Raw genomic sequence first — 23,609 nt, 5'->3', positions numbered from 1 at the left:
TTGTCCCTTCCTGTCATGCTCTGTTTACCATTTCCAATATTAGTACCTTTTTCCCTTGCCTTGTCTCTTCACTTTGGTAAATCACATCATCCCAAATTTGATGCCTCGCCCAAACATCTAAATTGAAACTCTCTATTTTCCGAGTTGAGTGCCTGCTGGAAGATTATCCCCAGCACAGTTCAGGTGCAGGCTGTCCCAATGGTACAGATTCCCCAGTACTGATGTCAGTGCTCATGAACCGGAATGCACTTCTCCCACTCCAGTCTTTGAGCCATGTATTCATTTCTCCAATTTTTATTGCTCCATGCATATTTGCACATGACTCGGGCAATAATTCAGAAATGATTACCATTGAGGTTTGTGCATTAATTTGGTGCCTAGCCCAGTCTATGCAGAAACTCCTTCCTTCTTCTGCCTACATCATTGGCACCTGCATGGACCTCGGCCACTGGACGCTCCCCCGCCCAGTCCATGTTCCTCTCCAGCCCAGAGCACATATCTCAAACTCTTGCACAGCGCAGGTAACACAGACATCTCTCACTCCTTGCTACGGAGGACTCTTGACTGTACTGGCCTCTTAGCCCCTTCCATTCTCGATTCTGCCAGCACATATTCTCTCCACTTCCTCTCCTTCTCCCTTCCCTCATCATTCTGCTTTATCTCACCCCGAGCACTCCCCTTCTGCCCCTCTCTCCTTTCTCTTTCCAGCAATTTCTCTCCTGCTCTGCTTTCTTTCCCCACATCAGCTTGAACATTACCCCCCTCTCCCACGTTCTTCCCCCTCTCCCACTCCCGTCTTGCACATTTTCCCCCATCTCTCACTCCAGTCTTGCACATTCCCTCCCCTCTCCCACTCTCTCTCATGCACTCATTCTTTTTCCCATCCTCCTGTTTTTGCTAACACCCCTCCATCTTTCTTACACTCTTCTACTTTTACATTCACCCTCATGCTCACTCTCTCACTCACGCTGTGTCTTTCTCCCTGAATCCTGCATTCTCTACTCCCCTAATCTCATTGTTAGAGAGCTTCCAAGACACTTCCTGCCACCTTCCCGCTCTCTCTGTCCTCCCCTCTCTTTTTTATCCACCCTCCTGATTTCCTTGTCACACTGCTCTCTCTCTCACTCTCTTCTGCTTCCATGCCCTCCAGACACCCGATCTCTCTCCAATCCCACTCTCCATCTCTTGACTCCAGCTCTCTCCACTTCTCTATTCCCCCCTCTTTGCTCCGTTTTCTCTCTTCTCAACCTCATTCACAGCTTTCATCTCTCTCCTCTCCCCTCTCTCTCACCTCCTGGATTTGCTTCCTATCTCATTTCTTTCCTTGAGGCTCATACCTCCCCTACACCTTATTGTCCTCTCCCTTCACTTCTTTACCTCACTGTGCTCACTTCTCCTCATTCCATCTGTTTCTCCCTGTGGGATTCTACCCCTCTTCTCACACTCTCCTCTCTTCATCTGACTAAATCACTGACTGTGTTATTTTAACTTGCCCCCAGCTCCAGTCTCTCTGACTCTGGATCCAAACACAGCCCAAACCCGCCTCATCCTGTCTGAGGACCGGACCAGTGTGAGATTTGGAGAGAAATGGTAGCCGCTCCCTGCCACTCCGGAGAGGTTTGATTCTTGGCCCTTCGCTCTGGGATCAGAGGGATTCACATCAGGGAGACATTACTGGGAGGTGGAAGTGGGGCAAAAGACTTGGTGGCTTTTTCGACCTGAGCTTTGAGTTTGGGTACTGGGCTGTGGGGCTGAATCCCAGAAGCAGTTGTTTTGCCCTTACTTCCCCATCATGCACCTCCTTCACCCCAAGAGTGAAATCCCAGAAGATCGGAATTTACCTGGACTATGAGTGTGGACACGTGTCATTTTACAATGCAGATAACATGTCCCATTTCCAAACTTTTACCCACACTTTCACAGAGCGAATCTTTCCCATTTACAGTCCGGGATGGAATGACAATGGGGAAAACCCTGCACCACTGACAATCTGCTGGATTAAAGATCATTAACAAATCCATCCCATAACTTCACACCGCCTCTCTGTACCCTGCCAGCTGTCAGACCATAAGATATAGGAGCAGAATTAGGCCACTTGAAACCTGTTCCACCATTCGATCATGGCTGATGTTTTTCTCATCCCCATCCTCCTGCCTTTTCCCCATAACCCCGATCCCCTTATCAATCAAGAACCTATCTATCTCTGACTTAAAGACACAAAATGACCTGCCCTCTACAGCTTTCTGCGGCAAAGAGTTCCTCAGATTCACCACTTCCTGGCTGAAAGAATTCCTCCTCATCTCCGTTTGAAAGGATCTTCCCTTCAGCCTGAGGTTGTTCCCTCTGTTTCTAGTTTTTCCTACTAGTGGAAACATCCTCTCCATGTACACTCTATCCAGGCCTCGCAGTATCCTGTAAGTTTCAATGAGATGCCCCCTCACCCTCCTAAGCTCCAACGAGTACAGACCCAGCGTCCTCAACAGTTCCTCATATGACAACCTCTTCATTCCAGGGATCATGCTTGTGAACCTCCTCTGGACCCGTTGCAAGGTCAGAACATCCTTCCTTAGATATGAGGTCCAAAACTGCTCACAAAACTCCAAATGGAGTTTGACCAGAGCCTTATACGGTCTGAGAAGTACATCCCTGCACTTGTTTTCTCGCCCTCTCGACATGAATGCTAACATTGCATTTGCCTTCCTAACTGCCGACTGAATCTGCACATTAACCTGAAGAGAATGTTGAAGAAAGACTTCCAGATCCCTTCGGATATCTGATTTCCTAAGCATTTTCCCATTTAGAAAATAGTCTGTGCCTCAATTCTTCCTTCCAAAGTGCATAACCTCACACTTTTCCACATTGTATTCCATCTGCCACTTCTTTGCCCACTCTCCAAACCTGATCAAGTCCTTCTGCAGCGCCCCCTCCCCCCTACTTCCTCAATATTACCTATCCCTCTGCATATCTTTGTATCATCTCCAAACTTAGCAACAGTGCCTTCAGTTCCTCCCTACAAATCGTTAATGCATATTGTGAAAAGTTGTGGTTCCAGCATTGACCCCTGAGGCACACCATAGTTACTGGCTGCCATCCTGAGAAAGACCCCTTGATCCGCACTCTCTGCCTTCTGCCAGTCAGTAAGAAATCTCAAACACCAGGTTAAAGTCCAACAGGTTTATTTGGTAGCACAAGATTTCAGAGTGTTGCTCCTTCCTTCGGTGAGTAAAGAGTTGTGTTCACAAACAGGGCATACATAGATACAGACTCAGTTTACAAGATAATGGTTGGAATGCGAGTCTTTACAGGTCATCAAGTCTTCAAGGTACAGGCAATGTGAGTGGAGAGAGGGTTAAGCACAAGTTAAAGAGATGTGTAAATTGTCTCCAGCCAGGACAGTTAGTGAGATTTTGCAAGCCTAGGCAAGTCGTGGGGGTTACAGATAGTGTGACATGAACACAAAATCCCTGTAGAGGTCATCCTCATCTGTATGGAACTTAGCTATCAGTTTTTGCTCGGCGATTCTACATTGTCAAGTGTCACGAAGCCCACCTTGGGGAATGCTTACCCGAAGATCAGAGGCTGAATGCCCATGACTGCTGCCCCTGACAGGAAGAGAATGCTCCTGCCTGGTGATTGTCGAGTGGTGTTCATTCATCCGTAGTCATAGCGTCTGCGTGGTGTCCCCAGTGAACCATGCCTTGGGACACACTTTCCTGCAGTATATCAGGTCGGCAAAGTTGGCAGCCGGTAATTAGTGGTGTGCCTCAGGGGTCAATGCTGGAACCACAACTTTTCACAATATACATTAGCGATTTGTAGGAAGAAACTGAAGGCACTGTTGCTAAGTTTGCAGATAATACAAAGATGTGCAGAGGGACTGATAATACTGAGGAAGCGTGGTGGGGGGTGGCTGCAGAAGGACTTGGACAGGTTCGGAGACTGGGCGAAGAAGTGGCAAGAGTATGTATCGTGTACCGGGTGGATGGTGTTCTCACGTGAGATGATGACATCCATGTCAATGATCCTGCACATCTTGCACGGGCTACTGTGGCAAGGTTCTGTGGTGTTGTGGTCACTGTTCTGCTGAAGGCTGGGGTATTTTGCTGCGGACAATGGTGTGTTGAGGTTGTGAAGTTGTTTAATGGCAAGAAGTGGGGGTGTGGGGATGGCCTTGGTGAGATGTACATCTTCATCTATGACATGTTGAAGGCTCCAAAGAAGATGTCGTAACTTCTCTGCTCTGGAGAAGTACTGGTCAATGAAGGATACTCTGTCCGCCGTGTCCTATGTTTGTCTTCTGAGGAGATCGGTGCGGTTTTCCGCAGTGGTGTGTCAGAACTGTCGATCGATGAGTCAAACGCCATATCCTATTTTACGAGGGCGTCTTTTAGCATCTTTGGGCGTCTGTTGCAATCCTCCCCTGCCGTTCAACCAATCCTCTCTCCATGTAAGATGATGAGTGTGGGTCTCAGTCACAGGTGGGGAGAGAAGCCAGGTTAACATTCCTGGAATAAACCCTGGGAACTGAAAGATCAGCAATGACTTCTGTAGGGCTGGGAGAAAGAAGGACGGGGAGAGAAGAAACAAATAAAAGTTTATTTGTGGGGAGGAACTTTCCGGGTAGAGCTGTGAACTGTAGGAACCCAGTGACCTTCCTGCCTGTAGTGTTTCTCCAAAGGCAGAAGGTAGTGGGACATCACCATGTTTGAGATGAATCAGGGCAGAGATCTCCAGGGATGCTTTCAATAAAGTAATTTATATTTAGGGAAAAAAAGGAGAAAAACACAAAGAAGATGGGAAGAAAAGTTGTAAAACAATAACAAGCACCCCACTTTGTATAAATTCCCAGGAGTGAATGCTAGATCTGCAAGAGCAGCTGTCAGGATTTCCACCCCAATCTTCCAGAATTCTTTCCCTACTTCACAATGATGAACATTTTGGCTGTCAAAGTTTTCAGCGGTGAGCTGGACATTTATTTTGCGGAGATGGAGGCGGGGGTGGTGGGCAGGGGAGGGTGGTGGTGAGGAAGGCGGGAGAGCAGCTGTTGCTGTGATACTTGGCCATCTCCATTTTGGGTTCAAGCAGTGAACAAGAGCCATTACCGTGCTGCCTGGTCTGTTAAATGTATCCATCATTTTCTTTTTATATTAATCTCCAGTTGGTTTGTTTCTCCTAATTGTGATAAAACTGTCTGCCTAACTGACTTCAAACTCTCAGCATGGTTCAATAAGTTCCCTTAATGATTCAATAACAATGATGAACTGGAATGGGTTTGCACAGCTCTGTAAATATTGCCCAGAATGCCATGATCAAGGGAACATCTGTAATAAAACTGAAAGGAAGTAAACTTCTGTGTTTATGGGAGGTTTTATTTAACATTAAAGTCGCAGCCTGCCTTGAGGCAGTTTGAAGATATAGTTTGAATGCAGCCAGTCCATCACACAAAACAGCCTCCCATCCATTGACTCTGACTGCACTACCTGCTGCCTCGGCAAAACAGCCAGCATAATTAAGGACCCCATGCGCCCCGGATATCCTGTCTTCCACCTTCTTCCGACAGGAAAATGTTACAAAAGTCTGAGGTCACGTACCAACTGGCTCAAGAACAGCTTCTTCCCTGCTGCTGTCAGACTTTTGAATGAACTTACCTTGCATTAAGTTGATCTTTCTCTACTCCTTAGCTATAACTGTAACAGTACATTCTGCACTCTCGTTTCCGTCTCTATGAACGGTATGTTTTGTCTGTATATCGCGCAAGAAACAATACTTTTCACTGTATGTTAATACATGTGACAATGATGAATCAAATCAGATTGTAAATGATGTCACGCTGCTATGAATATGGATTTGAAATTCTGTCTGTATTGATCACGATGTGTGAACGAATCGAATTTATAGGACATTAATGTTTAACCAAATGAAAGGCAGTTCAGTTGCTGCACTAATGTGTTAGTGGAGTCACAGTTACTGTTAATTTCTGGTTTGTCTGACCTGTCTCATCATTGTCCACATCCGAAATAATCTTTTAATCACTCATATGTAATTACTTTAATGTTCTCTGTAAATGGAACCATTTCCTGTTATTATATTGAATTATATTTAACACCCATTTTAACATTGCATTTGTAAAATTATTTTCCAAACAAAACGATCTGAGAACCAGTGGAATAGAAACAGTTTTTCTCAACGATTCCACAGTTCACCATTCAATCCAAGAAGCAGAAACTCAACATGTTGTTGGTGCTTGTCGAGATGTGATGTGCAGATGCTGGCTTTGGACTGGGGTAAACAGAGTAAGAAGTCTCACAACAGCAGGTTAAAGTCCAACAGGTTTATTTATAGCAAACGCCGCTAGCTTTCGGAACTGCCTATTCCTCCGTCAGGTGGGTGGAAGGAACAACCAGTTCCAAAAGTTCATGGCGTTTGCTAATAATAAACCGGTTGGACTTTAACCTGGTGTTGTGAGACTTCTTACTGTGTTTACCCCTGTCCAACGCCAACATCTCCACATCATGACTATCAGGGGATACCGGCAGCAGCAGCAGCCAAAACAGTGGCACCGCAGCTGGCTCTGTTGTTAAGCTGGGAGGGATAAAGAGGACTAGAGCAATAGGTATCAGGGACTCTGTAATTAGAGGTGGAGATGGGCGTTTCTGTGGATGTGAAAGAGACTCCAGGATAGTATGTTGCCTCCCTGATGCCAGGGTCTAGGATGTCTGTGAATGGACAGAAAGCATTCTGAAGGGAGAGGGCGAACAGTCAGAGATCCTGACACATATTGGTACTAGTGACATAGGCAGGAAGAGTGATGAAGTCCTGCAGCAGCAGTTTAGGGAGTTAGGTAGAAAGTTAAAAAGCAGGACTTCTGGGTTGTAATCTCAGGATTACTCTCTGTACAATGTGCTAGTGAGGTTGGGAATAAGAAGACCATGCTGCTGAACACGTGGCTAAGCAGCTGGTGGAGGATGGAGGGTTTCCGATATCTGGACCATTGAGGTCTCTTCCGGGGCAGGTGGAACTTGTAGAGGAAGGATGGGTTGCATCTAAACTGGAAAGGCATAATAAATATCCTGGCCGGGAGGTTTGCTAGTGTCACACGAAAGGATTTAGACTAGTTTGGCAGGCAGGGTGGCAACCAAAGCAAAGGTGAATTCGCTGAAGGGAAACCTGAGAGTAGGGCCAGTAAAACTCAGAGAAATAGCAGGCAGGGAGGGATTGCTAATCAGAGTCTGGTGGACTGAGGTGCATTTGTTTCAATGTGAGAAGTGTAACAGGTAAGACAGATGAACTTCGAGCTTGGATTAGTACTAGAAACTACGATGTTCTTGCCATTACAGAGACTTGGTTAAGGGAAGGACGTGATTGACAGCTTAACATTCCAGCATACAGATGTTTCAGGCGGGATAGAGGGAGATGTAAAAGGGGTGGGGGAGTTGCATTCCTGGTTAAGGAGAATATCATATTTGTACTCCAGGAGGATACCTCAGAGGGCTCCTACAGTGAGGCAATATGGGGAGAGTTCAGGAATAGGAAAGGTGTAATCACAATATTGGGGGTTTACTATAGACTGCCCGACTGCCAGTGGAAGATTGAGGAACAGATATGTGGGCAGATTTTGGCGAAGTGTAAAAATAACAGGGTTGTTGTGGTGGGAGATTTTAATTTCCCCTAAATTGACTGGGACTCACTTCGTGCTAGGGGCGTGGATGGGGCAGAGTTTGTAAGGAGCATCCGGGGGGCTTCCCGAAACAGTGCATAGATAGTCTAACTAGGGAAGGGTCCATACTGGACTTGGTATTGGGGAATGAGCCCAGCCAGGTGGTCAATGTTTCAGAAGGGGAGCAGTTCGTGAACAGTGACCACAATTCAGTAAGCTTTAAGGTACTGCTGGATAAAGATAAGTGTAGTCTCCTCAAGTCTCCTGGCAGATGGACTGCAACCCAAATAAGTGTGTGGTGGTTCATTTTGACAGGTCAAATGGGATGAAGGAATATCATATTAAGGGTAAGACTCTTAGAAGTGTGGAAGATCAGAAGAACCCTGGGGTCCGGGTTCATCGGACTCTCAAATCGGCGTCGCAGGTAGGGGATGTGTTAAGAAGGCGTATGGTGTTCTGGCCTTCATCAATCGAGGAATTGAGTTTCGGAGTTAGGAGATAATGCTGCAGCTGTATAAGACCCTGGTCAGATCCCACTTGGAGCACTGTGCTCTGTTCGAGCCGCGGCATTACAGGAAGGATGTGGAAGCCATTGAAAGGGTGCAGAGGAGATTTACAAGGACGTTGCCTGGATTGGGTGGCATGCCTTATGAGAATAGTTGGAGAGACGAAGGATGAGAGGTGACCCGATAGAGTTTTATAAGATGTTGAGAGGTATTCATCGCGTGGATTCTCAGAAGCTTTTTCCGAGGGCTGAATTGGCTGCCACAAGAGGACACAGGTTTAGCGTGCTGGGGAGTAGGTACAGAGGAGATGTCAGGGGTAAGTTTTCACTCAGGAGGGTGGTGGGTGCATGGAATCGGCTGCCAACAGTGGTGGTGGAGGTGGATTCAATAGGGTCTTTTAAGAGACTTCTGGATGAGTACATGGAACTTAGTAAGATTGAGGGTTATAGGTAAGCCGAGTAGGTAGAGATGTGTTCGTTGCAACCTGTGGGCCGAAAGGCCTGTTTGTGCTGTAGTTTTTCTATGTTTTATGTTCTATGTTCTAAGCTAAGGAGCTAAATTGGAGGAAGACTAATTACAATAATATTAGGCAGGAACTGAAGAATGTAGATTGGGGGCAGATGTTTGAGGGCAAGTCAACATCTGGCATGTGTGAATCTTTCAAGTGTAAGTTGATATGTATTCAGGACTGACACATTCTTGTAAGGATGAAGGATAAATATGGTACGTTTTGGGAACCTTTGATAACGAGAGATACTGTGAGCCTAGTCAAAGAGAAAAAGGAAGCATTTGTCAAAGCTAGGAAGCTGAGAACACACAAAACAAGTCTGGAATACAAGGAAAGTAGAAAGAAACTTAAGCAAGGAGTAAGAAGGGCAAAAACGGGTCATGAAAAAGCATTGGCCAGCAGGATTAAGAAAAATCCCAAGGCTTTTTATACATATATAAAGTGCAAAAGGGTAGCCAGGGAGAGAGTTGGCCCACTGAAGGACAAGGGGGATATCTATGCATGGAGCCAGTGGAAATGGGCAAGATATTAAATGAATACTTTGCATCAGTATTCACCAAAGAGAAGGACTTGGTGGAAGTTCAGTCTGGGAAAGGATGTGTAGATAATTTGAGTCATGTTGAGATCAAAAAGGAGGAGATATTGGGGTTCTTGAGAAACAGTAAAGGAGACAAATCCCCAGGGCCTGATGGGATATTTCCCAGAATACTGAGAGAGGCAAGAGAGGAAATTGCTGGGGCCTTGAGAGAAATCTTTGTATCCTCAGTGGCTACAGGGGAGGTTCCAGTGGATTGGAGATGAGCCAATGCAGTTCCTTTGTTTAAGAAGGGTAGCAAGAATAATCCAGGTAATTACAGGCTGGTGAGCCTTACATCAGTGGTACGGAAATTATTGGAGAGGATTCTTCGAGACAGGATTTATTCCCACTTGGAAATAAGTGGTTATATTAGTGAGACGCAATATGGTTTTGTGAAGGAGAAGTCACATCTCACGAACTTGATCGAGTTTTTGGAGAAAGTGACAAAGATGATTGATGAGTGTAGGGCAGTGGATATTGTCGACATGGACTTGAGTAAGGCCTTTGACAAGGTCCCTCATGGCAGACTGGTGCAGAAGGTGAAGTCGCGCGGGATCAGAGGTGAGCTAGCAAGGTGGATACAAAACTGGCTCGGTTAAAGAAGACAGAGGGTAGCAGTGGAAGGTGTATTTCTGAATGGAGGGCTGTGACAAGTGCTGTTCTTTAGGAATTGGTGCTGGGACCTTTGCTGTCTGCAATATATATAAATGATTTGGAGGAAAATGTAACTGGATTGATTAACAAGTTTAACATGACACAAAGTTAGTGGATTTGTGGATAGCGATAGGACCATCAGACGATACAGCAGAATATAGATCAGTTGGAGGCTTGGGCAGAGAGATAGCAGGTGGAATTTAATCTGGACAAATGTCAGATAATGCATTTTGGAAGGTGTAATACAGATAGGAAATATACAGTAAATGGCAGAACCCTTAAGAGTATTGATAGGCAAAGGGATCTGGGTGTACAGGTACACAGGTCACTGAAAGTGGCAATGCGGTGGAGAAGGTAGTCAAGAAGGCGTACAGCATGCTTGCCTTCATCGGCCGGGGCACTGAGTTTAAAAACTGGCAAGTCATGTTGCAGCTTTATAGAACCTTAGTTAGGCTGCACTTGGAATACAGTTTTCAATTCTGTTTGCCACACTGTCAGAAGGTTGTGGAGTCTTTGGAGAGGGTACAGAAAAGATTTACCAGAATGTTGCCTGGTATGGAGAACATTAGTTATGAGGAGAGGTTGGAGAAACTTCGTTTGTTCTCACTGGAGCAACAGAGGTTGAGGGGAGACCTGATAGAAGTCTACAAAATTATGAGAGGCATGGACAGAGTGGATAGTGTGAAGCTGTTTCCCAGGGTGGTGGAGTCAATTGCTGGGGGGCAGAGGTTTATGTTGCGAGGGGCAAGGTTTGAAGGAGATATACGAGGCAGATTTTTTACAGCGTAGTGAGTACCTGGAACTTGTTGCTGGGGGAGGTAGCGGAAGCGAATATGATAGTGACTTTTGAGGGGTGTTTTGACAAGTACATGAATAGAGGGATATGGTCCCCAGAAAGTCGGGGTTTTAGTTAAGTTGGACAGCCTTGGAGGGCCGAAGGGCCTGTTCCTGCGTGGTAATTTTCTTTGTTCCTTATCGTTTGGACCGTGGGAGAAAACAGGAGCACCCGGAGCAACTCCATGCCGATGTGGGGAGAATGTACAGACTCCACGCAGACAGTGACCTGAGGCCAGAATCGAACCCGGGTCCCTGGCGCTATGAGACAGCAATGCTAGCCACTGTATCACCGTGCCGCCATGGTCAAGAGCTTGAAGTTTCCAGGTATCCAGATTATCAACAACTTGTCCTGGTCCCTCCATGTTGCGCTATGGTTTAGGAAACCCATCAACACCGCTACTTTCTCAGGAGGTGAAGGAAATTTGGCACATCTGCTGCAATTCTCAGCAATTTTTACAGATGCACCATAGAAAGCACCTTTTCCTGATATATCACAGCTTGGTAGGGCTCCTGCTCTGACCGAGACTGCAAGTAAATAGAAAGGGTTGTGAACGTGGCCCAGTCCATCATGTAAACCACCCTCCAATCCATTGACTCTTCCCCTACCTCAGAAAAGCAGCCAGCATAATTACGGAACCCAGACATTCTCTCTTTCACCTTTATCTGTCAGGAAACAGATACAAAAGTCTGGGGTCGCATACCAACGGACTCAAGAACAACTTCTTCCCTGCTGCCGTCAGACATTTGAAAGGACTTACCTTATAAACTTGCGCTCCACATCCTAGCTATGACTGTAACACTACATTGTGCACTCGCTCCTTTCCTTCTCTACGAGCAGTCTGCTTGCCTGAAGAGCGCACAATAAACAATACTTTTCTTTGTATACTAACACATGTGACAAAAATAAATCAAATCAATATCAAAATCGCTAAAGCAGGCTGTTGGCAAGGGGTTGAGAAAGGTGTATACTCTGCTCGGTTATAACCCGAAAGAACTCCCCAGAAGGATAAGGCTGCATGGGAACACCAACACTTGAAAGTTCCCCTCCAAGCCACCCACCATCCACATTTGGAAATATATCAATGTTCCTTCACTGCCCGAGAAGTCAAAATCCTGTAGCTCCCTCCCTAACAGCGCTGTGGATGTACGTACACAGAAAGAAGTCTCACAACACCAGCTTAAAGTCCAACAGGTTTATTTGGAGCAAATGCAACAAGCTTTCAGAATAGGCTATTCCTTCGTCAGGTGGGTGGGAGTTCCACACTGGTGGGTGTACCTACACTGCAGGGAGGGCAGCGATAGAGGCGGGGCGTAGAGGGAAGGGGCAGATGGTGAGAGGAATGGGGCGAGGGGGAGGGGGAACGCAATGAAGCGGAGGGGGAACGGGGCGAGGGGGCTCCCCGGCACTGAGGGACAAGAGATGCAGCCAATCACCTCCAAGGTTCCGCAATCCGACTTCCCTTCAGATGAGTGACAAGCGCTCCGGCCAATCCTGCTCCCCAATTGGCAACGCCCCTGGAACGCTGCGTGTCAGCGGATAGGGCCAATCCGTTTCCGGCTTCCCTGAAACCTCGCCTCTCTCAGTCTGAGTGACAGCGGCACTGACCAATTGCCCTCCACGTTCAGGGGACGGCCTCCTTTTATGTCAATAAGTCATACTAACCAATCGGCTTCCCTAATTCTCGGAAATCCGCCTCTTAATCTGAATGAATGACACAACAACCAATTGACTTACGGGCCACTCGAAAACCCGCCTCCCTCATGATGACTGACAGGCGGTTGAACCAATCACCTTTCAGACTCTCCAAAAATCGGCGTTCAGGCGCAGAGCGACAGGGGCGCGAACCAACCGCCTTCTAAGCTTCATGAACCCCGCCTCCTCAGTCTCTGTGACCGGAGTCTTCCCGGTGTCAAGAGCACCCGCTTCTTCTCTGATTGACAGTTTTAGCGACCAATCGACAGTCCCACTCCGTACCGCCCCCCCTCAATGTAAATGACATCCACCCTGACCAATCGGCTTCTCCATTCCCCGGAATCCCGCCTCCCTCACTCAGTGACAGACACAAACAACATGTTGAGTTTCTGCTTCTTGGATTTAATGATGAACTGTGGAACCTTTGAGAAAAACTGTTTCGATTCCAGCGGTTCTCAGATTGCTTTCTTTGAAGAATCATTTTACAAATGTAATCATGGAGCCCCCAGTGTAAATTATAATTCTATATAATAACCACAATATGAACAGGTTCCATCAGTTTACAGCTGGCAGGAGGCAGGGAGACGGTGTGAAATTATGGGATGGATCTGTTAGAGACCTTTAATCCCGCAGATTGTCAGCGGCGCCGAGTTTTTCCCATCGATATTCCATCCCGGGCTGAAGATGGGAAAGATTCTCTCAGTGAAAGTGTGGGTGAAAGTGTGGAGATGGCACATGTTGTCCGCATTGTAAAATGACACCTGTCCACCCTCATAGTCCAGGGAAACCCCGATCTTCCGGGAATTCACACTCGAGGTGACGCGGGCCGGTGAGGGGGAGGTGAAGGCAAAATAACCACTTCCGGGTATTAGCTCCACAATCCAGCATCCGGTCTCAGGGCTCAGGAAGATTCCCCCTTTCCTGTTCACAGACTCTCGGGCCACCCCCAGAAACCACCATGACTTGTCCTCCACCTCCACCTCCCAGTAATGTCTCCCTGATGTGAATCCCTCTGATCCCAGGACACAGAGACCGGGATCAAACCTCTCCGGGGTGTCAGGGAGCGGCTGCCGTTTGTCTCCGAGTCTCACACTGGTCCGGTCCTCAGACAGGATGAGCTGGGGATGCGCTGTGTTCGGATCCAGAGTCAGAGAGGCTGGAACTGGGGGAAAGTGAAGATAACACAGTCAGTGATTTAGAGAGAGGGGGTGGGGAGGAGGGAGAGGGTGAGGAGTGAGGAGGAGAGGAGAGAGGTTTGTGAGGGGTAAGGGAGAATGAGGGGGAGGAGAGAGTGGGAGCAGGAATGGGATGGCAACATGGAGCCAGAGGGAGGGGAGAGGAGGGGGAATAGACCAGAAAGGAGAGGCAGGGAAGAGCAGAGAGAAGATAGTGAGTGACAGAGAGATAGGGAGGGGCGATGAGAAGATAGGTGGAGGCGTGCAGTTGGGAAGACAGAAAAGAGGCAGGAATGAGAGGGACTGGAGGCAGCCGGAGTGTGAAGAGGGAGATTGAGAGGGATGTGGGAGATTCAGAGTGGGATGTTTTGAGTGTGGAAGCAGGAGAGAGAACAGCAGAGCAGATGACAGGGATTGGGATAGTGGGTGAGAAAGAAAGAGCAGAGTGGAGAGAGCATCTGGAAGGCAGATAGTGTGGGAGGAAGAAATAAACAGATCCTTCCGTGTAAAGACAGGATGGGAAATAAAGCAGGAGGGGCAGGGAAGAATGTGAGAGAGAGGGAAAGGGGAGAGAGTCTGAAGAGAAGAGAGTGAGGGGGAGAAGGACACCAGAATGATGAGGGAAGGGGATAGGAGGTGAGGTGGAGAGAGATTATGTGCCGATGGGGGAGAATAGGAAGGTGCTGAGAGAGAGTGGGTGAGGAGCAGGGTCAGGGAGCAGGAGGGACAAATGAGTGGCTGGCAGGGAAATGGGATGGTTGTGGGAAATGGGAGAGAGATTGCGGGACAGATTGATTTCCAAGTTAATTAATATCACAAGCAGGCTTACATTAACACTGTAATGAAGTTAGTGTGAAAAGCCTCTAGTCAACACACTTCAGTGCCTGTTCGGGTACACTGAGGGAGAATTTAGCATCGCGAACCAGCATGTCTTTCGAACTGTGGAAGGAAACCCACGCAGACGTGAGGGAGAACGTGTAGATTCTGCACAGACATGACCCAAACCAGGAATCGAAAGCGGCTCCCTGGCTCTGTGGGGCAGCAATGCGAACCACTGAGCCACCACGCCACACAAAGTAGGAAGAAGAGATGAATTAAAGAGGGAGAGACAAAGGAAGAATGGGAGGTGAGTGAGAGAGGGAGAAAGGGGAGGGAGAGAATGTAGGTGGAAAGAAGTTAATGGGGAGAAGTGGGGAGTATGTGAGCAGAGGAGTGCATAAGTGACAGGGAGTGGAAGGAGAGCGAGATAGCAGGGTTGGGGAAGGAGAATTTGAGAGAGGGAAGACAGGCTGTGAGAAGAAGAATGGGGGGGAGGGGTGATGGTCAAGTTTGAGGAGAGAGGGAGAGGGGACAGAGGTAGAGGAGAGAAAGCTGGAGACAGCGGGTGGGAGGTGATATCTCTGTGAAACATTGTGTAAATGTCACTGTACAGATTGTTCACAATCCAAGTCTGTAAGATATCACACAAAACCTCAATTCCAAGAACAAAAGAATTCGGAACAGGAGTAGGCCATTCGGCCCCTCGAGCCTGTTATGAACAACATCATGACTGATCTGATTGAATATTGTCAGTGATCCGGCCTCCACTGCTCACTGGGGCAGAGAATTCCAACACAAATGACCCTCTGATAGAAAACAAAATCTCATTTCTGTAGTAAATGGGAGATTGCTAATTTTCAAAACGTGCATTATACAAGACGCCGTCGCAAGGGAAACATCCACTCGGCATCAATCCTGTCGAGTCCCCTCAGTGTCTTCTATGTTTCAATAAGATCACCTCTCATTCTCCTAAACTCCAATGAATATAGGCCAAATCTGCTCAGGCTTTCATGATAATATAACTGCCTTCATCCCAGGAATCAGTCTCTAATTCAATGGTCATTTCTTACATTGTGTATATTAATAATTTGAATAAGGGAAGTGAATGTACTACTGCTAAATTTGAGATGACACAAAAATAGGTGGGAAGGCAAGTGCTGAGGATGACAGGGTCTGCAGAGGGATAAAAAAAATTAGGTGTGTGGGTGAAAGCTTGGCAGATGAAAAATAATGCAGGAAAATGTGAAGTTATGCAGATTGGTGGGAAGAATAAAGGAGCTGGATATTATTTAAATAGAGAAAGACTGCAGAAAGCTGCAGCACAGAGGGATTTGGGAACCTTGTGCATAAATCACAAAAAAGCTGGCATGCAAGCTCCACAAGTGTTAGGGAAGTCAAATGGAATATTGGCCTTAATTGAAAAGGGAATGGAGTATGAAAATAAGGAGGTCATGCTAGAACTGTACAAGTGACTAGTTCGACCACACCTGGAATACTGTTTTCATCCCCTCAACTCAGAAAAGACGTGCCACCATTAAAAGCAGTCCAGAGAAAGTTAATTTGATTGATTCCAAATATGGTGGGATATTTTTATCAATCGAGGCTAAGTAGGTTGGGCCTGTACTCATTGGAGTTGAGAAGAATGAGAGGTGACCTTATTGATACATACAGGGTTCTCAGGGGGCTTGACAGCTTGGATGCTGATAGTTTGTTTCGCCTTGTGGGAGAGTCCACGACCAAAGGGCATATTCTCAGAGCAAATGCTTATCCATTTAAGACAGAGATGAGGAGGAATTTCTTCTCTCAGAGGTAGTGAATTCTTGGAACTCTTCAAGGCAGAGAGGTGTAAAGACTGGAACATATCTTCGGGGCTCAGAGAGACAGATTTTTAATCAGTAATGGAATCAGGGTTATGGAAATAAGGTGGGAAAATGGAGTTGGAGGGTTATCACATCAGACTAGTCCTGATCTCATTGAATGGCAGAGCAGACTGAATGAGCCAAATGGCCTACCTTTGTCTTATGATCTCATGATCTTACGTAAAGAGATCAAAATATTGCACATAACTCCAAATGCAGCCTCACTAAGTCCCTGTATGCTTGCAGGCACAATTTTTTAAATGTGATTGTCCTTACAAGAAACACTAACATTCCATGTATATTCCTAATTATTTCCTGTAATTGCAGACTAACGTTTTGTGATTTTTACACCAGGACATCCAGATCCCTCCCTACACTAAAGTTTTGAGTTTCTCAGTGCGATATCAGACCACACCGCAAATTTGTTACAATATTGGATGAAGCTCCATATTTGGTTATGTTCAGAATAGGAACAATCAACGTTTTTTTTGGTGCACAGAGCAACTTTGAAATCCCAGTTGCTGAAGAAGGGCATAAAGCCATGAGATTCAATAATTTGAAAGAAATACAATAATTTTTGAGACTCCGTCAGGTTGGCAATGCTGCCTGACATGGGTTCAATTCCAACCTTGGGTCACTGTCTGTGTTGAGGTTTGTACGTTCTCCCTGTGTCTGCATGGGTTTCCTCCGGGTGCTCCCGTTTCCTCCCCACATCAATGATGTGTGGATTAGGTGGATTGGCAATGTTAAATTGCCCCTTTAATTTTTGTGTGTGAGTGTGTGCCCTGTGATGGATTGGTGTCTTAACACCCTGTGCCTGTCGGCATTGTCTCTGACTCGCCAGGACCCTGAATTAGAGTAAGTGGGGAAGTGAGGAATAATTTTTTCTATTAAAGAGTCAACAAAGCAAACAGTTAATACTATGTATCTTATACATGAATAATGAACGAGATAAGCATGAATTAAAAGGAAATCCTAATTATTCACTAAGAGGATAAAGCCATAAGATTCCATAATTTGAAAGAAACACAACGCACAGTGGTGCATTGGTTCGGCTGCTGCCTCACAGCTCCAGCCACTGGTCTCACACACACCTCAAACCTCATGTTAGATGACATGACCAAGGCAGAACACACAGACTTTCTCAATAATCTGTCCACATGTCAATGATCACCATTCATTAAAAACCTTCCATAAATAATGGAGGATCAGGTGACTAGCATTAATGAGGAACAACAACATGCTTTCATGCTCATAAGAATAGTAGGAATGGAAAAATGAATGAGATTTGAAGTAGATAAATTTGCCCAGACTTGGTGGTCTCTATCTCAGATGCTGAAAGTAGTGACTGTCAAGAAAGTTGATGCATTGGTGGTTATCTTTCAAAATTCTACAGACCCTGCAATTGTTCCTGCAGATCGGAAGGTGCAAATGTAACTCCGATGTTTAAGAAAGAAGGGAGAGAGAATATGGAGAATGAAAATCTTGTTAGCCTGACATTAGTCCGAAGGAAAATGCTAGGATCTGTAACAAATGATGGAATAACGGAACACTGAGAAAATAATGGTGAACTTGGGCATAGTCTGGATTTCTGAAAAAGTATCAGTTTCACAAACTGCATAGGAACAGGCCCTTCGGCCTTCCAATCCTGCACCGACCATGCTGCCCAACTTAACTAAAACCCTTTACCCTTTTGGGGACCATATCCCTCTGTTCCCTCCAATTCATGTCCTTGTCAAGACGCCCCTTAAAAGTCACTACGGTATCCGCTTCCACTACCTTCCCCGGCAACCCAGTTCCAGGGACCCACTCTCTGAGTAAAAAATTTGTCCAGATCAATTTCCATCTGCCATCTCTCCACCCAAGCCTCCAACTGCTGTATCCCATGATGGTCCTCATCGCTATCCACAAATCCACCAACCTTTTCGTCATCCGCAATCATACGAATCCATCCCGTTACATTTTCCTCCAAATCATTTATATATATTGCAAACAGCAAAGATCCCAGTACTGATCCCTGAGGATCACCACTTGCCACAGTCCTCCATTCAGAAACTCACCCTTTCACTCCTACGCTCTGTCTTCTTTGCATTTATCCACTTTGCTAGTTCACCTCTGATCCCATACAACTTTAGCTTCTGCACCAATCAGTCATGAGGGACCTTGTCAAAGGCCTTACTGAAGTCCATGGAGACAACATCCACTGCCCTACTCTCATCAAACATCTTTGTCACTTCCTCGAAAAACTCAATCAAATTCGTGAGACACGACCTCCCCTTCACAAAACCATGTTGGCTCTCACTAATACGTCCACTTATTTCCAAGTGGGAACATATCCTGACTCGAAGAATCCTCTCCAATAATTTCCCTACTACTGAAATAAGGCTCATCGGATTGGAATCACCTGGATTATTCTTGCTACCCTTCTTAAACGTAGGAACAACATTAAGTATTCTCCAATCCTCTGGGACCTTCTCTGCATCTAGTGAGGATGCAAAGATTTCTCTCAAGGCCCCAGCAATTTCCTCCCTTGCCTCTCTTAGTATTCTGGGCTATATCCCATCAGGCCCTGGGGACATGGAGGGCATTAAACACGACGAGAGGTTGGAGAAGCTTGTTTTGTTCTCACTGGAACGATGGAGGTTGAGGGGCGAATTGATAGATTATGAGCGGCATGGACAGAGTTGATATTCAGAAGCTTTCTCCCAAGGTGGAAGAGTCAATTACTAGTGAGCATAAGCTTAAGTTGCGAGGGACAAAGTTTATAGGAGATGTACGAAGCAAGTCTTTTTTACACAGAGGGTGATAGGTGTCTGGGACTCTCTGCCGAGAGAGGTGGAAGGAGATACGATAGTGGCTTTTAAGGGGAGCCTTGCCAAATACATGAATAGGGTGGGAATGGAGGGATATGGTTCCTGTATGGGTACGGGGTTTTAGTTCAGTTGGACAGCATGGTCGATGCAGGATTGGAGGGCCAATGGGCGTGTTCCTGTGCTGTAATTTTCTCTGTTCTTTAATATGTTGACCTTCATCGTGAGAGGATTTGAGTATTGGAATAGGGATGTTTTGCTGCAATTATATAGCACATTCGTGAGGCCACACCTGGACTACTGTGTGCAGTTTTGACCTCCTTATCTGAGGAACGATGTCCTTGCTATAGAAGGAATACAGCGAAGGATTACCAGGCATGTTTGAAGGGCCAAATGGCCTACTCCTGCTTCTAATTTCTATGTTAACTGGAGAACTTTATGGAGTGGCAGTTGTCTGTCAATTACCTGAAAGCAGTTGGTTCATGAGTGTTAATCAGTGCAGCAGGAATTAAAACAAGCAAGCGACTCAGCAGACGGTCTATAAATAAGACACACCTTTCAAAATGCATGGCCAGTAATAGGTGCATGAGACAGGTGACTGCGCTGGACTGGGATGGAGACTGAATGAGGGGCGAATCAGGTTCATGCGGGAATGAAATGCACAGGGGAAAGAAATGTGGTTATCATTGGAATTATTCTAAGTTAAGTGAATAATTTAATTAAATTTAAGTAGATAACATGAGGAACAATGCAAGATAGGTGTTATGTTGCAGTTGAGGAATGTGTGATTTTGGATGCCCAGGTAATCCATGACTAACACATCTGCAGAAAGTGTAAGCAGCTGGAGGACATCCAGATCAGAATTAGTGAGTTAGAGGCTGAACTGCAGACACTGCACAATGAAAGGGAATGGGAGAAATCCCTGGATAATTTGATCTGGAATATGGTCACACCTCTTAGAATAGGGTCATCTGTTTTGGTCAGCAGTGAGTGACAGGAAGATGTGATCGAGACTGAGACAAGGAAAGGGACTGAGCAGACAGTAATGGAGGAACCTCAGACTTTGCAGTTGTTGAAAAGATTTGAGGTGCTTATAATCTGTGTGGATGAAAACAAAGGCTGAAAAGTGAGTGAGCAGTCGAACCATGGCACTGTGATACAGGAAGCCTATTAAGTGGGGGATAACAAACAGGAATGTGATTGCAGTAACGGACAATATAGTGTGGAACACAGATACTGATCTCTGCAGCAAAAGTGAGAGCCCAGACAACTCAGTTGCTTGATCGTACCAGAGTTCTGAGCTGGAGAGGAATTTTCACTGTAAGTGGGAGGATCCAGTTGGCATGGACTATTTAGATACCAAAGACATAGACAGGACAAGCAAAGAATATTGTCCTGGTCCACTCCACTAATGGTCCATCAGGGTGATATTGTGGGCTGGGACACTGAGGTTGGAGAGAAGTGGTCACACAAGCATGGGTATTTGGGATGTCTGTAAAGGGCATAGTCTCCATGAGGGGCTCGGTACAAATTAAGGAACAGGACCTCAAAGGTAATGATCTCTGGATCATTACCTGAGCTACATGTAAACTGGCAGAGGGAAAATGAGATGGCAAAGATGAATGTTCAAAGGTTGGTGTCTGGATCATGGGCATTGGCACCAGTATTGGAGATAGTGGGTTGTTTTGGTTTGATTTATTATTGTCACATTTATACTGTGAAAAATATTGTTTCTTGCAGGCTATACAGATGAAAAGTACTATTCATAGAGTACATATGACAGAAGGAAAGTATAGGATGCCGAATATAGTGTTACAGTGACAGATGGGGTGAAGAGAAAGCTCAGCTTAATATATGATAACACCAATCAAAAGTCTGATGGCAGCAAGGAAGAAGCTGTTCTTGAGTTGGTTTGTACGTATTCTCAGACTTTTGTATCTTTTTCCCGACAGATACAAGAAGTTGGAAGAGAATATGTCCAGGGTGCACGGGGCACTTGATTATGCTGGCTGCCTTCCCTGAGGCAGCAGGAAGTGTAGGCGGAGTCAATGGATGGGGGGCTGGTTTGCATGATGGATTAGGCTACACTTCGTAGTTTGTTGCGGTCTTGGTCAAAGCAGGAGCCTTATCAATGCTTTCTATGGTGCATCTGTAAAAGTTGGTGAGAGTCGTGGTGGTCATGCTAAATTTCCTAAGCCTCCTGAGAAAGTACAGGCACTGTTGATCTTTCTTAACTATCGTATTGGCATGGAGGGACCAGGACAGGCCATTAGTGATCTGAACACTTTGAAATCTGAAGCTCTCGACCATTTCCACTTCCTCCCTGTTTTTGTAGACCGGAGCATGTCCTCCAATACATTTCCTGAAGTTGATGACTCTCGTTCATTTTACGACATTGGGGGAGATTGTCCTCACATCATTTTGCCAGATTCTCTATCTCTTTCCTGTAGCCCATCTCATCATTGTATGAGATTTGACCCACTACGGTTGTATCATCAGCAAATTTGAATATTGGGCTGGAGGGGAATTTGGCCACATGGTCTTGGGTGTTTGAGGAGTATCGTCAGGGACTGAGGAAATAGCCTTGTGGAGCACTGGAGTTGAGGGTGATCACAGAGGAGATGTTGTCACCTGTCCTTACTGATTGCGGTCTGTAGAAAAGAAATCTAGGATCCAGTTGCAAAAGGATGAGCCAAGCCATAGGCCAGGGAATTTCAAGATGAGTTTTGTAGGAATAATGGTGTTGAAGGCTGAGCTGTAGTCAATAAATCGGAGTCTGACACAGGTGTTCTTGTTAACTAGGTGATCCAGGTTTGAGTGTCGGGTCGGGGAAATGGCGTCTGCTGTGGACCTTTTGCGGTGATAGGCCAACTGTCGTGGATCCAGTCAATCTGGGAGGCTGGAATTGATTCGTGCCATGACTAACCTTTCAAAGCATTTCATAATGGCGGATGTTAGAACCACCGGACGGTAGTCAAGTTAAAGTTTATTTATTAGTCACAAGTAAGGCTTACATTAACACTGCAATGAAGTTACTGTGAAATTCCCCTAGTCGCCACACTCTGGCCCCTGTTCCAGTCAATGCACCTAACCAGCATGTCTTTCAGAATATGGGAGGAATCCGGAGCACCCAGAGGAAACCCAAGCTAGCACAGGGAGAACGTGCAAACTACACACAGACAGTGACCCAAGCTGGGAATCGAACCCAAGTCCCTGCTAACCACTGTGCGATCTTGCCACCTCCCCCACTCCCCCCCCCACCCCTTCCCCACCTCCCCCCCCCCCCACCCCACCCCATGCTGCCTCATTGTTGGGACGGTCTACACCTGAACTGCTAGAATGAGTGTTCCAGGAAATTGCATAACACGGGAAGTAAAAAGGGCTTCAAACTAAACTCAGAGGGTAAGCTACCTTGAATATATGTGGCAAATCCAGGGGGAGATTCAAGGCAAGAAACCATCAAAATAATATGGGAAATGGGGATCAGAGAATAACGGGAATGGACAAACAGATAAAACCTACGAATACACCAAGAGTGAAGACTAATTAGTACAAAGATAATAAAAAGATGAAACTAAAGTCTCTGTACCTGAATGCAGACAACATTCATAATAAAGTTGACAAATTGATAACACATATTGAAGTAAATGAATATGATGTGATTACAGAGACATTGCTGCAGGAGGAAAGGATAACATTTACTAACATCCAAGAAGAATAGAAAGCTAGGTAAAAGTCGAGTGGGAGCACTGTTTATCAAGGACCTCATTGGTGCAATAGCTGGAGATGACCCTGGTTCAGGAGATCCAGATATAAAATCGGTTTGGAGATGAGGAATAGGAGGGGAAAGAAGTCAATAGTGCGAGTCATCAACAACCCTTGCAACAGTAGCCACAATGTGGGTCACAGATAAAGGGACAGTAATAATCATGGGTGATTTTCATCTAAATATGAACCAGAAAAATCAGGCTGTAGTTGCCTGGATGGGGAGTTCACAGAATTCTTTCGAGGAAGTTTCTCATAGCGGAACGTTCTGGAATTAACCAGAGAGTAGGTTATATTAGACTTGTCTTTATGTAATGTGACAGGAATAATTAGTGAATTCTGAGTGAAGGCAGCACTTGGTCGCCGCAACTACAATATGAGTTAATTTGAAATCCAGTTTGAAAGGGAAAAGAGAGGGTCTAAGTTCGGTATTTTAAACTTAAATAGGGGCAACTATCTGGTCATGAAAGCTGAGCTAGTTGTAGTGAACTGGGTCCCCAGACTTGGGGATACATCGATACAGAAGCAAAGGCAGATATTTAAGATGATATTTCAGAATATTCAGAATAAATATATTCCTACTGTAAAGAAAATTCCCAATGGGAGGCTCACAGAAGAAGTTAAGGAAAGGCTCAGATTCATGGAAAAACATATAACTGAGCAAAGATGAATGGCAGGACAGATGACTGATGAGAATGTAAAGAATGGCAGAGATCAAACCCCCACAATAATGTAGCAGCAGCAAACTA

The 23,609-nt window shown here is 45.8% G+C and overlaps 1 protein-coding gene across 1 annotated transcript in view; it reads right to left on the bottom strand.

The window, feature by feature from the left end:
• LOC145348701 (nuclear factor 7, brain-like) overlaps window positions 1–23,609 on the bottom strand; it is a 34,470-nt gene that overhangs the window by 4,829 nt on the left and 6,032 nt on the right. The window contains exon 6 of the mRNA XM_080196858.1: window positions 13,194–13,594. Within this exon, the coding sequence (XP_080052984.1) occupies window positions 13,194–13,594 (401 nt within the window). The remainder of the gene's footprint in view (window positions 1–13,193; window positions 13,595–23,609) is intronic.

Source organism: Carcharhinus amblyrhynchos, chromosome 9 (assembly GCF_965287045.1).
Source record: "Carcharhinus amblyrhynchos chromosome 9, sCarAmb.v2.hapA, whole genome shotgun sequence".
NCBI classification, from domain to species: Eukaryota; Metazoa; Chordata; class Chondrichthyes; order Carcharhiniformes; family Carcharhinidae; genus Carcharhinus; species Carcharhinus amblyrhynchos.
The sequence above is the reverse complement of the archived record's forward strand: the minus strand, read 5'-3'. Positions and strand labels throughout refer to the sequence as shown.